The 17,983-nt window shown below is 40.5% G+C and overlaps 1 protein-coding gene across 1 annotated transcript in view; it reads left to right on the plus strand.

Moving 5' to 3' along the window:
* The first annotated feature begins 2,543 nt into the window (after positions 1–2,543).
* Positions 2,544–17,983, plus strand: part of LOC118216121 (contactin-associated protein 1-like) — a 47,223-nt gene continuing 31,783 nt past the window's right edge. The window contains exons 1-4 of the mRNA XM_035397147.1: positions 2,544–2,843; positions 14,648–14,749; positions 15,880–16,073; positions 17,156–17,309. Of these exons, the coding sequence (XP_035253038.1) occupies positions 2,780–2,843; positions 14,648–14,749; positions 15,880–16,073; positions 17,156–17,309 (514 nt within the window). The 5' untranslated portion in view covers positions 2,544–2,779. The remainder of the gene's footprint in view (positions 2,844–14,647; positions 14,750–15,879; positions 16,074–17,155; positions 17,310–17,983) is intronic.

Consider the following 17,983-nt stretch of genomic DNA (forward strand, 5'->3'; position numbering starts at 1 on the left):
AATTCTGGAATCTCTGGCAAATAATCAACTCAAAGTATTTCTTTCTAGTCATTCAGTTCTAAGCCCACATCAATCCGGATTTAGAGCCAAGCATAGCACTATCTCAGCTGTTACGCTAGTTACAAACAATATTATGTCTGCTCTAGACAGTAAGAAACACTGTGCTGCCCTTTTTGTAGATCTGTCTAAAGCTTTCGACACAGTCGATCACGCTTTGCTTTTACAGAAGTTGTGCAGCATTGGTTTAGATGGTAAAGCTTGTGATTGGTTTCATAATTACTTGTATGGGAGATTTCAGTGTGTGAAGTCTGGGAGCACCCAGTCTGGGTTCCTGCCTGTGTCGAAGGGGGTTCCGCAGGGATCAGTTCTGGGCCCTATCCTTTTCACCATTTAGATTAATAATATTGTTTCCCCACTAAATGATTGTCAAGTCCATCTATACGCAGACGATACTATTGTATATTGTATTGCTGATTCTGCTCAGCTTGCCATTGAGAAACTGCAGCTTGCTTTTAATGCCCTTCAGGAGGCTCTTGTTAAGCTTAAGTTGGTTCTTAATGCAAGCAAAACCAAATTCATGTTGTTTACTAGGGCCAGAAGCACTGATTATGATAGCATATTTATATCCACTGCAAATAGTTCTAAAATTGAGAGAGTTTCTGAATATAAATATCTTGGCATCTGGCTTGATGAGAAATTCTCATTTAAATTCCATATAGATAATCTTGTCAGCAAACTGAGACAAAAAATTGGCTTCCTTTATAGAAACAGATCTTGCTTCCCTATGATCAGTAGAAAAAGAATTGTTGAAGCAGTTTTCCTTTCAGTATTAGACTATGGTGACATTATTTATAGAATTGCTGCTCCTTCTTCCCTTAAGCGCTTGGACACAGTCTATCACTCTGCCCTCAGATTTATTACTGGCGATAGTTATGGTACCCACCACTGTGTCCTCTATGCCAAGGTGGGTCTGTCTTCTCTGGCAGTGAGGCGTGATAAACACTGGTTTTTGTTTATCTTTAAGGCCATTGTCGGAATGCTTCCACCTTATATTACAAGGTTGTTAGAGTGGCGCTCTGGACCCTATCAAACCCGATCAAATGGCTTGCTTATGCTTAAGGTCCCTCGGGCTCGATCAGAAATTGGGAAGTCAGCATTCCATTTTAGTGCCCCATCCTCCTGGAATGAGCTCCAACAATTGCTGAAAATCAGCTCTCTACCAACTTATGGGCAGTTTAGATCGCTGGTTTTGAACATTCCTGTCTCTGAGTGCATCTGTTTTTGATCGTATCTGTGCTGATTTTATTTATTTTATTATTTTATTTTATTTTTATTTTTTATCATATTTTACTGTATTTTATTACTGTTATTTTATTATTTACTATGTTAGTTGCTGTTGCTATATTCTATGATCTTTTATTACACCTATTGTGTTTTAATTGTGTTTGTAATCTCGGCTACATTGAAAATGAGGGCCTGGCCCTCAATTGTACCTCCGAGAATTTAAATAAAGGTTCTGACTGATAGCCCATAAGGCCATACTAAAACTGTGATATTCTGTAACACATGACATAGCCCATAAGGCCATACTAAAACTGTGATATTCCTTTTTTTTGTGATCAAATTTTTTATTGATTTTGATATAATCATCAGCATCAGCAATACATCATCAAAAAGCTCCTATCATAAAAAAGGGAAAAGAAAAGAAAGTAAAGAATGGCACAACAAAAAATAATAACAAAACAAAACCCTCCCTGCCATGGTTCCCCTCCCTCCCATCCTCCCCCACTCACCCACCCAAAATCCAGGCTACCCATCCCGACACGACGGTACTACAGTAGTGTTTTGAGTTTCTCAGAAATGCAACTCCACAGTTCAGCCACTTACAACCTCTGATCTAACTGTAAAGAAAAAATACTTTACTTTTAGCCAGTTAAAGGTTAGTTGCACCAATGGGGCAAAACCGGCGCTCCTATTAGCGCTCAAACTAGCCAGCACACACCTGGGGAACTGAGATGGTAGGCTGCTGCAGTGTCCTGCATGTAATGCTGGGTACATAAAAGACAAGGTACTAAATGCGAGTAGGCAAGGTACTAAATGCACGACAAGTTCCAGGGTTTTACGGTGTTGAACTCTGGCACAACGCTTTGAATTCATTAATATTTGATCATAGTTAAATGGCAAGTTATAAACGACTGAATTTGAAAATTTTGGACAAAAGGTAGTTTCCCCCCTTTCACACGCAGCAATTAACATATAATCACATGGGCGGATTGCGTGAGAAGCAACACATTATTGTTATCCGACAGGCAACATTTTTTAATCCCAAAATTTGCCCACTATCTCCTCTGACGGCTTTTCAAATTACAGGCACCAAACTGTCCGGATCTCGATCGGTGCCTGTGTATACAATTTTCAGATATTCTGAATAGTTTCCGAGATACTAAACGTTATTTTTGGAAAAATCCTTGTCTAGTTACACTTTCCCTCTAAAATAGCTTTGTTTGGACAACTCAGAAGACGGACGACGCAGACGTTTATCCTTAAATAACATTCAGTGCGCGCGCTCACAAAGCAGCGCAGCATCAGCAGTAGGCAAAGAACTGACGCGCGCCCCCGCTTCAGCCGAGAGTACCTCTTTAGTCAAGAAAGAGAGCTGGAGCTCGGCTCGTTGGTGTTTGGAAGACGGGGAAAGGATGTTGCCGTGGTTGGCGAAAAGAACATACCACCAGAAACAAGAAGGATAGACGCACGAGGAAACGCCTGTCTTATATGAACGATGAATCGCAAAATATTGGGCTCAAGTGTTTTACTTTTGCTCGGTTTTCAACACTGTTCCTCACGTAAGTCCTTTTCCAGGATTGTTATTCATGGTTTCATTACTTAAAATTTAAATAAATCCTTCTAGTACCAATATTCCCAATTGAATTGTTAGGTGGGACGGTGGAAACACGTGATGTATTTTTGATAGGCAGTCAAATAAGTGAAATAATAATACAGCCTATACACTCTTTTAACAACGAATGGTGTGTCAAAAGTCCACATCACAACTATATCCACTTTGTCAAGTGCATATCGAGTCACTCGCGGGCGGCCGTCACTGCCTTTAGTGCTCTCCCTATTAATTCATTCTGCATTGCAGTGGTTTCTGGTGCCTCCTCCGAGTTCCTGCAGGAAAATGTGTATCTTGCGCGCTCAGCAGTGAGAACCTGTGGGCGAACGTTGTGGTGTATCAGGGAATAAAATGTTTGAAACGCATAACGGGATGTTTGTGCAGCCTTAGGCGAAGACATTGCGCTTTGGTGAATGGCTACGGCCGTTAAAGTCCTCGTGCGGGACCAGCCCATGCAGCACAGGACGTGCTGTTCACCTGTAAATGTGGTACAATGAATAGCTCGGCGAGGGACAAACAACACGGCTTCTATAATCTGAATAAGGGAATTCGGCGGGTGTTGCAGCGTTGAATTTAACCGCGCAGAATTTTCAGGACTTCGTGTTACCAGTGAAAATCAAGGAGGTAGAAACTTCATTGACAAAATAAAGGTCATTGTTGTTCCATATTAGCGAAAAGGGTTAAAAACATACAAAACGTATCCGGTTCTTCTGTTGTGTGTCAAATTTATTTGATGAATCGTGGCGTTAAAAATCTTGGCTGTATCTTTCTGGCGACCATGACAGCATGCAGACTGCGGTCACTGCGCTGTGCCGGCAGCAGCGACGCTCTGGGTAGGGTACTTGAGTCATTTTGGAATGATACATCATACATCATTTATACAAAGGAAACGTTTGTATATACGTCTATTAAATAATAAGCTGTATGCTCAATATAATGCTATTCACGTTATAATCACGTTTTTAAGGGGGTAATGAAAGTGACCGGGTTTCTGTCAGTGTGTTGGCGCTGCACGTGCCCTTTTATTCGCCCGTAGGGAAACAGTACTCCTGTTTCTGCGACGGCAGAAAACCAAGATTGCGGAGAAATGCAACCAGATTAAAAAGGGAAACTCAGTACCGAGGAGATTAGATTTAATGCCTCATTTAAATCTAAAAAGCAGATGCTAAAATCCTTTGTGATGTATAAACCTTGAACAGGATAGTTTTGGATATGACCTGTCTTACTGGTAGATCATAGGCTTCTGCATTTTCACCCTTAACTGAAAATTTATATAAATTGGATTCCACATCATTTTACTGTTGCATCTTTTATCACTAGCTCTTATATGTTTCGGAAATTGTATTTTATGTGGCCTTTTATCTATATTTGATTTATAAAGCTAACATTTATTGCTTGTTCTACTATATGCACTTTGGGCTATATCAGAAAGGTCCATTAATAATAATAATAATAATAATAATAATCCAGCAATGAATGGGCCCAAGCAAAATGCCATGAACAGAGAAAATCATTCAGCCTTCAATATCAATATTTTACTATGTTTTAATCTGTAATTATGTGCAAGGTTAAATGTTTTTTTTTTTTTTTTTTTTTTTTTGTAGAATAATGATTTCATTACACTGTTGAAAATGTAAAATATAATTATTTCACAGTTTGAGATCTATAGCATCAGCATGTGTGTTGACTGGGCCAGAACTGTAGAGTTGCAGCCTTCATGTACCTATTAGTGTAAATAGTTAAATCTCATGTCAAACCATTTCTGATATATACACATTTCTGGGAAAAGCCAATCCTGCTGAAAATTCAGTTACTGTGGCTATGGTGTTGTCATAGCACCTTCATTTCACAACTTTTAAAAAATCTACAGAACATATTAGTCCAAACTGCACGTGAATATGTCAAAAGGCTTTGGAAGAGGTGCTCTTTAAGTGTTTCACAAAAAGTCCAAAATGTTGGGCTCATCTAAACAGCAAATCATGTTGCTACAAGTCAATACATAAAGTATACATACATGGTGAATAGATTTAGTTATTTAGCTGTTGCTGGACCAGACAGAATGGGCAAGACGTGTGATCTAAGTGAATCTGACCATGGTATGATTGTTACTACCAGACGTGGTGGTTATTTCAGAAACAGCTGCTCTCCTGAATCCATGCCGCAAAAAGTTTGGGCTGTTCTGGTGGTGAAAGTAGGCCTTTTCTGGTGCTGGATAGGTGTGCGCACTGGGTGTACAATACTGAAAATCACATTTCCCTCTTGTTGGTGCACTGTGATAACTGTGTAAATGTTCACCAGCTGTTGAAAGAATGATTTGAAAGATGGAGGGTTGGTGTCTCAGGTGGCACAATACCCTTTTCCTCTGGCATGGTACTGAAGCACTCCACCAAAAGCCCAGCAGCTGCAATGTGTTAAAGCTTCTCGAGTGAATCTGATTGGCTGGCTCATGAAGGCGCCATTGTATAGGCTAATGAAAGTTTGCTGCAGCGTAGGCGTTGGCTTTATCATGAACTGGTCCGTTTCGCAGTTTGTCATTTTGATTAATAGTGTAGCGCAGTCAGTCAAATTAGTACCTTGTATTATATTCTATTATTAGGTCATAATTATATAGGCTTCTGGGTTTCTGCTGATAATAATCAGCCATAGGGCTGTGCCATGGCAATATTTAGAGCGCCACGGTGACGTAATCATATTTAAATGTGCTGACAGACAACACTCATTACAACTTTATTAAAAATAATCTGACCACCAAAATGCATGAGATGCTCAAAACTGGCATCTGTATTACCCTATGCAGTGTATATCATCTGAAGTTTGGAAAAAAGCCCATCTAAACTCCAGCTGTGTGGGCTACCCAATGTAGCTATGATGATCAATATAAAGATTTAGAGCACAGCGACTTAAACTTCACAAGTAGACCAAAAGTCTGAGGACAACACCAAGTCCTGGTTGTTTTCATTATTTACGAAGGAATAATGCAATTATAATACTCCAGTAACAATTCTTATTCTAGAATACGTTATTGAGATTATGAGCATTTTTACACATTTCCGAAATGCTTGTATGAAATTGGAAGCTAGGTGCATATATGGTTTGTCCACCAAAAGCTATATGTTTCTCTTTTCATTGTAGGACGGTGTTCCATTCAGTGTGTTCCTAAACCTCAGTATGCAAATATCTGGGCTAACAAACAAAACCATTTATTAATTGAATGAATCTGCTGTTCTACCCATTAATGTAAAATATTTGTATTAGCCCTTTATAAATAATGGAAACAGTCAGTGTTGGTGGTGTCCTCAGTATATTGGTCTCTGTGCACTGTATGTTATGCTGCTAAGTTTTAAATTACTTTTTTTTTTTTACTTTTTGGAGTGCTCAAATGTGACTTTATGGAGTTCTCTGCACATAGATTTATTATGTGTACAGCAATTTATTTATGTGTATACACATAACCTACCAATAGAAAAAAAAACATTGAATTTGTCTCCCTCACCCACATGAGCTTGTTTACATAAGGCAAAGCTGATAACTTATTAGTTGGCCAGCAGGTTTATGTTCATTCGTACTTAATTTGATAGGAGGCCTACTGCCATTTATTCACCCAAATTCTGAAAAAGTACCAGTTGATGTAAACTTGTGCTAGATTTCATTTGTGATAGCAATAGGTAGCATTTAGTCTAATAGCCTAACTAGACGAGATATCATATGCAGTGTGGTTGTTGTGCCAAACACAAGCGACGGGGAAACGCAGTCCTGTTCAATTTTTTAGAGTTAGAGTTTAGAGTTCTAAAAAAATACATACAAAGCTGTGCCTTTGCGGTCACAACATTTTAAAGCCACAAATGTGCGTAAACTCATGTGGGTTTGAATGCACAGCAGCCCACTCTGCCTGTGATTAGGAATCAATAATTCAAACACTCTCTAATTCCATTCTAAGTCTTAAATTATTATCTAAATTAAACTACAAACAAGCACCTGCTTCAGCACCTCTTAACTAAGAAAAGAAGACAAATAAATAGCTAGGCTACTTACACATGTACACATACAACATGTACATGTGTCTATAGCTATTTCCTTTTCCCTTTGTCTGTCCTCTTGGTTAAGTGTGGATCTTGGAATCCCAGAACGTCAAATCACCAAGTGCTAAATTCGTTCTAGCAGTGTTATGTTGTACACTTGATTGATTGAATTCTCTTTGGATGATTGCAATGTTTGTAATTTTAATTCATTGATTGTAAGGTGACTGATATGTTGAGCATTCACTTGTAGGCCTATATTTGCCTTTTGAGGCATTCTATGCTACAAGGAGCAAGCCTAATGTGAAGCAACAGTGAGAAATGTGGTTTGCATCCTTACTTGCAACTAAACAACACAAGTCTTTAACATCTTTTCGTTTTTCTTCTTTTTTTGAGTGTGTGGTTCAGTAAATACCAGCTAATGCTGGCCTTCACATTGTTTGATTTGTATTTTGCCGGGCCTGCAACTTGCGATAGCACGCTGTGCAAAAGGCTCTTTCCTTTTTTTCATGCATGCACACTCACACTCACGCATACACACACAAATATTATAATAATTATTTAGATTAAAAATCATCAAAAAAACCTTCTCTTCGCCAATCCCTCATGATGAGCACCGAGCCCCTGATGCATCGTCGATCAGCACAGCCCTCCTGCAGAGCATCATAGCAGCCCTGACTGTGGCAGAGCAGCAGATCGAGTCATCAGCTCAGCCTCCTATCCAGCCGATAAGTAGACCATCAGATCACCCCCAGTAGGCTCATCGGCTGAGGAAACATCTGTTACCGGACAGACCCCTGCAGTTGTTGATGTGTAGTCAGTTGGAAACTTGAAGGCATGGGAACCATCCTGCCACATCACTAGTCTGCTACCTCCCTCATTTCAGCCTAACCTTCCACATCCCAAACAGTCTGTTTCCCCTGACCTTTCACTTAGTACCTCCCAAGTATGCTGATCTACATGCAGAGTTCAGCAAGAAATAAGCTGCTGAGCTTCTCACAGACCCTGTGATTGTGCCATTGACCTCCTGCCAGGCACCACTTCTCCCCTAGGAAGACTCAACTCTCTATCAGCCTGAGTCAGCCACCATGGAGGAATTCATCCAGATAGCTGGAGCTGCAGGATTCGTCCATCACTCCACCTCACCTGCTGGACCTGGCTTTTTCTTTATGGCAAAGAATAATGGGATCCTCAGACCCTGCATTGACTACCATGGACTCAACAAAATCACCATTAAGAGCCTCCCTTATGTCATCAGCTTCTGAGCAAGTTGTGCAGTGCCAGTATCTTTGCTAAGCTTGACTTTTCAAATCCTACAACCTCATCTGTATCCGAGAGGGAGTTGAATGGAAGATGACGTTCAACACTGCTAATAGCCACTATGAGTACCTTGTAATTCTGTAATACTATAGCATCCTTATAAAACATTATAAATGTAAGTTAATGTCATAAAGATGACCTACATGTGTGAATTACAGTGAAACCTAAGTTACTGGACTAGAAAGGCACTGAACAGAAACATGAAGCAAAGTGCAGGTTCAAAGCAGGATAGGGATGGATTTTGTTATGTCATAAATAAATAAAAAAATTGCAGCTGCACAGGCAGCTTCGAAATACCCAGCTCAATTTAAACAGCTTCTATCACTGTTAATGAAGAAATTAACCCGTCAATGTTGCAAACATACTGCATTGTAGTTTATGAGAAGGTAACATAGTTCTCGTTTCATTATGCCACTCATTGAAAAATTGCTCCCAACTTGGTAATTTTAGACATGCAATATGCATTTATGGAGGGAGAGGTTTAGCCGGCGGTCGCAGTGGGATTTGTAAAGAGTCCTGGTATATGTAATTGTTTTTTTTCTGGGGGGCAGGGGGTGTCATTTAAATCTGTCATTTAAAGCAGCCTTTCTCAAAATTAAATAATATTTCTCACAAACAAGATGATGAGCAAGCTAATGTCAGCAACAGCAATGAGCTTAAATAACGAGCTAGCTGATATTTGACAGTGTGTTTCATATGGTCAGTACATCAGTCTCTTGCTGTTTTCCTTTCACTGCGCATTGCAGTTGTCCATTAACTGTTTCAGCATAAGTTATAACTGTGTAGCATATCTTCCTAACCAGGGCGGCAGTAGTGTGACCCCGTTTACTGCTATAAAATTACATAAAAGGCTAGCTAGCATGGAATCCAAAGTAGCGATTAGAAGATAACGATTATAGATAGCTGAGCATGGGCTATATGAAATGATTTGGGACAAAAAACCTAATGAGCAAGCTAGCTAACTTTAGAAACAGCAAGCTCAAATGGTAGCTAGCTAATTTTAAACAATATGTTTTCTGTTAACCATGCTACCTGAACCAGAAAAACTGCCAGCTAGTCATAATGATAAGCATCATATCGTATTGACTGTGTTAAAATTAACAGGCTGCTATTTAATTTCAACTGAGGCCAATGTTTTTTTTTGCAATTTTCTGCAACTTCCTGTACCTGTTAATATAATAGTAACTAAACGTATCTTGTTAGCTTGTTTGATTTTGTTAACTTGCTAGCTAGCTTTTTATGCTAAAACACGGAGGAAAAATAGCTTGGCTGCCTTCCTCCAGACCCCACGAGCCCGAGGGCACATGGGTGTTCATGGACTCGTGATGATTGGCTAACCAATGATAATCAACAACAACATTTGTGTATTTTATCCCCTAATACATTTCTGCTTTTGTGAAAAATTGCTATTGAATATTTAATTGAGCATCTCATAGTGAATAAAAAATTAAACTGAAGTGTGACATTGAAGGAGACAAAGTGCGAAACTCCAGCAGGGTGTGATTTGGAATTAAGGAGGCAGAGAGCAGTTCAGGCTGGCCCCGGCTCAATTTAACCCCTGGGTGTAGCATTGTCTGGCTAACATGATGCTTGCCTCCTAACCTTTTTCTTCTTGTCACACACAACGTGGCTCTTGTATATGGCTTGGCTTTTACTTGCCCTGGACAAATGGGCAAACATTTATGCTGAATCCTGGTCTTTGTAGTATGCTGTTGGTAGGCAGTGTTCAGTCCTGCTCAGTGTTTGTCAGCAAACTTGGTGGGGTGCTCTTCTTCTTCTGTAGTGACCCCCCAGAAACAATTTACCGGACACCCTAGGGATCCATTTATGGTCAGTCTTTGTTTTAGGATACATTCTCCACAGATGTTGTTGGACACCTGGGTGTGTCCCAATAGTATTTTCTTGTCTCGTCTCCTTGTTGTGAGACACCTTACAAAAACAATTAAGCGAAAAATCTATGATCTCTTTCAAGGTTAACTTGTTGGTGCAATCCCCTAGTGGCCATGATGCCGGTGTCATGAGATGTTCAATGCAGAGAAGGGGTTAAGTAAATATATCATAGCCCACTTGATGCCAACAGTACAACAGCTGAGCTTCACCAAGGTATCAAACCTGCTATCACTTCTCTAACCATTGTTCCACCCTATTGTCAATTTCTTACCCCCACATCACAGCTGTCTACGTCACTGTTCTCATGAGGCCCCTGGTTAAATAATCTATTTTATGATATTAAACTGGGGGTCTCTTCAGATTATTATTGATTTTGTGCTAACATCCATAACATTCTACAGAAACTGGTAGTTACAATGTATTTGAACTCTAGGTTTCTCTAGTTTCATTAGTTTTCCTAAGGTGTCTCATGCCATGACCATGGAGAACTATAACTTCAAACTCCATTTCCCCTCTTGTCCTGTGCTGCTTGGCTTGTCCACTCATCTGTTTCTAATATTTTGTTCAGTGGACATGGAGAAGTATGGGAGGCTACTCTCTTGGCAAGTGTGATGAATCACACACAGGCTCTTGAATGGCATAATGAATCACACACAGATGCTGTAGAATGGCAGGCATAATGAATCACACACAGAGGCTCTTGAATGGCATAATGAATCACACACAGAGGATGTTGAATTGCAGGCATGATGAATCACACTCAGAGGCTGTTGAATAGCAGGCATAATGAATCACACACAGAGGCTCTTGAATGGCATAATGAATCACACACAGAGGCTGTTGAAATGCAGGCATGATGAATCACACACAGAGGCTGTTGAATGGCAGGCATAGTGAATCATACGGAGGCTGTTGAATGGAATAATGAATCACACATAGGCTGTTGAATGCAGGCATTATGAATCACACACAGAGGCTGTTGAATGGCATAATGAATCACACACAGAGGCTGTTGAATGTGAATAATGAATCACATAGAAGCTTTTGAATGGCAGGCATTAAGAATCACACACAGAGGCTGTTGAATGGCAGGCATGATGAATCACACACAGAGGCTGTTGAATGGTATAATGAATCACACACAGAGGCTGTTGAATGTAATAATGAATCACATAGAGGCTTTTAAATGGCAGGCATGATGAATCACAGTCAGAGGCTGTTGAATGGCAGGCATAATGAATCACACACAGAGGCTGTTGAATGGCAGGCATGATGAATCACACACAGGGGCTTTTGAATGGCAGGCATGATGAATCACACTCAGAAGCTGTTGAATGGCAGGCATAAAAAATCTAATTCAGACCCTCTCGAATGGCAGGTATGAAAAGTCATACGCTGAGGCTGTTCAAGTCTGAGAACAGAATACGTAAGTTTGAGGGAGAGATTTATTTATTTTATAGACTAGCAAAAGAATTTACTGGATTGGTATGACATCTTTGTAGTGCCAATCATATCCTTTTCCATAAATATTTGTGCTGTACAGCACTATTGAAATTATTGTTTTTCATTTGTCCCTTTTATTACTCTGTCTCAGACCTCTGGGGATTGACTCAAACAAATGCTGTTAAAATGGAACTGTGCTACAGTGGAGGAGCATGGAGATAAGCCACTGCCTGACTAAGGATTAAGGAGCAGAATGAGGATTTCTTATTGAGTGCTATATTGATGGCAGAGAGGATTACATTACTGGGCAAAGGTGAGCCTGCAGCAGTAGGAATGACTCACACTTGTGCATATGTGCAGTACCTGTATCACTGGTGGCGGGTGTGTGCTCAAGCATGCTGCTGTGTGTACATATATCCTCCATTGCAAATGTCTGCAAATATATGTTGATTTCACTCTCTGACCCTGTTTATGAAAGTGGCCTTTTAACACAAGAAACAAAATGATCTGTACCACATACCTGTGGATATTTCTCCCCACAGACAAAAAAGCTGGCTTGTCCCCTCCAAGTGAAGGGTAGCAACTGCCCCAGGTGGAGGAGTTGAAGTATTTTGGGGTCTTATACACGAGTGAGAGAAAAAGGGATTCGAAATGGATGGATGGATGGACAAAAAAGCAGATGTTTTTTCTTCCTCTGGCTGACAGGTCTGCTTCAGACTGTGCTGAACAGGACAGAAAAAGATGTTCTAATTCCTCTTTCCCATTAAAGACTTTTAGGTTCCAGAAATAGGTGTAATATTCATATCTGTCTGCGTGTTCAAAGGTATGCCTTGAATATTTTTGATAGAGTACAATAAGGGGCTCTCCTGGATGCAGATTAAATGTTTTTTTCTCATCTGCTGATAAGCTTTATAATAAATGTAAATATAAATATAATAATCTCTAAACATTGGCACAGTCATTTTTTGTTTGTCTCAGATTTAGATATATTAATTCCTGCTGAGAAATAAAGACACTTAGGCATTTGTCAGACGTTATATGAAACTAAGTTGTATTCACTCTCAAATCAAATATTTTACACCTTTTGGCTTTTGAAAACTAAAATATACAGCACCGATTAGCAAAGCTAAGAAGCTTGTAGAAGGTGGCCCTTCCTGTGTGGGAAGCTGACTGCTGGAATGAGAAGGGGTTCTCTACTGAGTGTGTCCATGAATGCAGTGTGGCAGTATATCTAGAGCAATGGTGGATTCCAGAAAGAGATTTAGGTGGAGTAATGCACTTGATTAAATGCCAAGGCCAAGAGTAAATCCAGATAATCTGTGGTCTGCCCACACATCGTATCAATGCAGTGATTAAGTCACTGGCAGAAGGTCATGGGGTTTAATGTGTTTTCTGCTTCTGAGCATACTCCCTATTGGGCCTGCTCCAAGGGACGAGGAACCTACGAACATTAACTCGTTCAGTTGGGCAGAGTTCATCACAAGGCCTGTTGCACTTTAAAATGTCTGTACTTGAAGAACATGATACCCAGCTAATAATTATCGGTTCCCAGTATGCTTCCAGGAATCTTATGATGGAGTAAATGTTCTCCAAATATCTGTTCTCCTGTATATCCCTTCAAGGTTACATGTAACATGTAACATCCACACTTCAAAACAAGCACTTTAAGTGATATATATTTAGACTTAAAGTGCTTGTTAAGATTGATTTGTTTTTTGGTTTTTGTCATTGTAATTTTTTTCAGTTATGTCATTTCAATACATTTGGGACATGTGCCTTCCATGATACACACTTCAAAAACCGAAAAATAAGTAAATCTTAACAAGCACTTTAAGTATTATATTTAGATGTATTTCTATTACTTTTTGGCTAAATAAGACAAAAATATTGACAATGGGATGACATGGTTTGACTCATTTCAAGATTTGCCAGTGGGGAGAGACAATTTCACTTCTTTAGCAAAAAATATCTTAAAACAAGCAAATATTTTATATTTGAGAGAAAGAAATACGATTTTAAGTCACATTACACTTGTTAAGACAGACTTTTTTGCAGTACAAGTCAATAACAGTGATAAGAGAATCAGTGATTCTACAAGTTGAAGTTATAGCTTTAATAATCAAATAGTACAATCAACTTCAGAGTGGGCTTACACCTAAAAAGGTGTGGCAAATATTTATAGGCAAATACACCAAAATATATTGTGTAATAGTTTCTTCTTGAGTAATATTTCAAATGTACTGTAAGAACTATGATGAAATCACATCTTCAACATTGGAAAATGTACACACTACAGTCAGCCAAATTATGTGGGGTATTTATATTGAATTAAATAAGAACTGCTTTTAAACAGCAATACTATACAATAATGTGGCACAAATGAATCGAGACTCAGTAGCAGAAAAAAATAAACTTTATGAGAAATAGAAAATGGAAAACGGGGGAAGACTAAGCAGGGGTTATGCAAGATTTTTTACTGGAAAATATTCTAAAATCTATCATGCTAAGGCATATCTATGATGCACTGGAAATCTGCTGTAAGTCTTTACTTAGTTTCACCAAATTCCTGCACGTTTTGCCTGTATGTTATTCTAAAATGTGTTTCTGATATGTACAGGTAATTGACATCAAGTTGTAAGCACTAAACAGCGAAATGAAGGGCATGTAATGTATTGTAATGTAATGTATTGCACTGTAATGCAGTATAAATCTGTTGGGCCAAACCCTGGCTGATTTTAGCTGTTTTTTAGATATGGGCCCATCTCCAAAGCATAGCTGAAGACTGGGGACCTCTGCCCTCTCTTTTGCTTGACTTAGTATTTAGCTTTGACTTTTTCCAGAAGCTCCTTTCCTGACCAAGTATCCGCACAATACTGGCTTTTCCCCAGCTGCTGCCCCTGGACGCCCCCCCCCCCCCTTCCCCCTGTTCACATTATCTGACTGTAGTATCGATGCATACGTCCATACTTTCTTAGTGAAAATGTACAGTTCTCTCTCTCTCTCTCTCTCTCTGTCTTGCTCTCAAATTCAAATTCAAAATGCTTTATTGGCATGTCTTCTTCTCTCTCTCTCTCTCTCTCTCCAGGAGACTGTGTTGATCCACTGGTGGGCCCACTCTATGCATCCTCTTTCTCAGCCTCCTCCCGGTATAGCTTTCTGTACTCTGCAAACTTGGCCAGATTGTACGGTAAGTGTCGTCACTAATGTCATCACTAATGGAGGACCCACTTACGTTTAGGCTGAATATGATTTTCAGTATTAATATTAGCACAACCGCCAGTGAAAGAAATAATTAGGAGACCTGTCACTTGAGGACAGCAGATGGACCAGTGCAGGGGACCCAAATGTTAGTGGTACTGGATGGGGCTCAGTGGGGATGGGGTACTGGATGGGGCTCAGTGGGGATGGGGTACTGGATGGGGCTCAGTGGGGATGGGGTACTGGATGGGGCTCATTGGGAATAGGGTACTAGATGGTGCTCAGTGGGGATGGGGTACTGAATGGGGCTCAGTGGGGATGGGGTACTGGATGGGGCTCAGTGGGGATGGGGTACTGGATGGGGCTCAGTGGGGATGGGGTACTGGATGGGGCTCAGTGGGGATGGGGTACTGGATGGGGCTCAGTGGGGATGGGGTACTGGGTGGGGCTCAGTGGGGATGGGGTACTGGATGGTGCTCAGTGGGGATGGGGTACTGGATGGGGTCTGCTTGTACTCTTTGCTTTTACGTATCTGGGTGGGTTTATGCTTGTAGAATGCCATAGGATGCCTTCAACACACAATGTCTGTTGTCAACTGTTAAACATGCTGGTAGATCAGTAATCATATGGGCTGCCATCTCATGGGTGTCCTTGGGGCGGTGGTTGCTCTGAATGATCATGTAATATGACGCTGTATATGAACCCAAGGAATATGAAGCAATACATGATCAGGTGCACGCTGTGGTGCAAACAGTGTTTCCTCATGATGAGACCGCCCCCAGACATACTGCAGAATGAAGTGAAGGTTTCATGGACACTAAGATGAAGGCCGATGCTTTCCATGGCCTCCACAATCACCAGTCTAAGCATCATGGATCATTTCTGGGAAATTTTGGAGTGCAGAGAGTGAAGTAGATTTCCACCTTTCTCATCCTTCAAAGGAGTGGATGCTTGAAGAATGGTCCGGTATCCCACTGCACACAGTTCTGAACCTGTATGGCAGCATTCCAAGCGTTGAAGCTGTTCTCAAGGCAAAGGGTGGCCCGACTCCTTACTTGATATTCATATATTGTTATATTATTATTTTGCTCAACCTCTGCATATGTATGCTCTGTACAGGAAGTAGTGGGTGGTCTCCGTCTCCAAAGGACCAGCAGCCATGGCTCCATATTGACCTGCGGAGGAAGTACCGGCTGGTGGCCATCTCCACCCAGGGCACTTTCAACTCCTACGATTGGGTCACCAAATACACCCTGCTGTATGGGGACCGCCCGGATTCCTGGACCCCCTATACCCAGAGAGGGGGGAATTCGGTAAAGCAGGGGGGACTGCAGCAGGGAGGGAACAGGGCAAATATATCACCATTTTACTGAGGTAGATGCTCTGTTGGTTATATTCAGATATATAACAGAGGCTAGAGTGACAGTAAGAAACAGGTGCATTTCAAGTAAGATAATAAGTGTAATGTCTTTATCTAATTTTTAGCCTTTCTCCATTCTAAAAAATGACTAAATCAACATTGCTAATGTGTTGGATCACCTTATATGGGAAAATATTTTTGGTGCTGTAGACATTTTAAGATCAAAGCTACTTTAGCCTTGGCAAGACACATTTTCTAGGCCAAGGTTAAATCAAAAGGCAGTAAAGCCAATTCCACATGAAGGAATCAAACTGTAAACTTATTCAAACAATCAAGTCACAAAAGAGAGAATTGCCCAAATGTGAAACTTTTAAAAACAAAACTTAATTTATAACAAATTTGTAAAGCACTTATAAATGCCAACATTGTTAATTTATGCCAAAACTATTAATTATGACATTAAACAAAAATATTGCTGGGATGCTGTGGCCATTTAGATTATAAGGCAATGCACCAATGGCCATTCAGGTAATTGTTTCTAAAATGCGATTAAGACCAATGGCAGGGCCTGTGTGCAATTATGAAATAGATAAGAACTTCCCTAATACCTTGTTTTGGATATGCTTCCTTGTGTGTTTAGCCAATGAAGAGCGGCATTTTGTGGTTAATGGAGAAAGGTGTGAAACCTGGCCTGTTTCATAGAGAATGCAGCCCTTAGCCATAGGAGTGTGGCCTCTTAAGACAAATAGATGGCTTGCTCATTAGTCCAGATTATTAGCCACCAGTATTATATTTCAGATTTTGTTCAGGCAGCTAATATGCACTGCTGTGCCATGTAATGAGAGTGGCTGTCTGCAGTCACAATTGCAACAGCAATGCCTTTCATAATTTGGGTTTAATTTGCTTTGAGACACTTACCGGCTCTTTGGGAAGGGAAGTTTATCTTTGTTTTCGGCTGAAGGTACCGCCCTTCTCTTTGGGATGGGTAGTTTATCTTTGTTTTCGGCTGAAGGTACCACCCTCCTCTTTGCACAGACCCTGTCTGGGAACTGGAACTATTACCAGGTGAAGAGACACGTTTTCCACCATGCCTTCACGGCCAGGTACCTCCGCTTCCTCCCCCTGGAGTGGAACACAGGGTCGGGGGGCAAGATCGGGGTGCGGCTGGAGGTCTACGGCTGTGCCTACGGTAAAAGCCTTTCAGTCTGTGTTCCTAAAGAGCTACGCTAAGGGTTCCCAAGCTCAGTCAGGGTCCATGCTCAGCTGGGCTAATGCCAATCTCTTCATCAATTACAGTTGAAAACATGTATTAAAGTCCTTGCATGCTTTTCCATTAAACATATCTTAACATAATGCAGGTGTTGCTTACTGATTTAGTTTCAGTGCCTAGGTATTAGAACGAGAATTAGAATTAGAAAAGCTTTTTTTCTCCCGGAGTGAACTTAATTTGCATTGTTGAGTACATTAATAACCATCTTAATGTCACATTCATACACACACACACAAACATCCATTCATTCATTCAGCAGATGCTCTTATCCAGAGCGACTTACTCAACTTTTACAAATCATCCATTTATACAGCAGGATATATACTGAAGCAATGCAGGTTAAGTACCTAGCTCAAGGGTACAACAGCAGTGTCCTACCTGGGGACCTGCAACCTTTAGGTTACAAGACCAGCTCCTTACCCATTATACTATAATAGTATAAGTATAAAATCAGTCTGCCCTTGGAGATGCGGGGGGATTGAACCCGGGACCTCATACATGCAAAGCATGCGCTCTACCACTGAGCTACGTCTGCACCCCATGTATTCTTTGGAGCATCAACCTTCCATAGTTAAGACTCCACTGATTTAATC

The sequence above is a fragment of the Anguilla anguilla genome, chromosome 17, assembly GCF_013347855.1.
Source record: "Anguilla anguilla isolate fAngAng1 chromosome 17, fAngAng1.pri, whole genome shotgun sequence".
Classification (NCBI taxonomy): domain Eukaryota; kingdom Metazoa; phylum Chordata; class Actinopteri; order Anguilliformes; family Anguillidae; genus Anguilla; species Anguilla anguilla.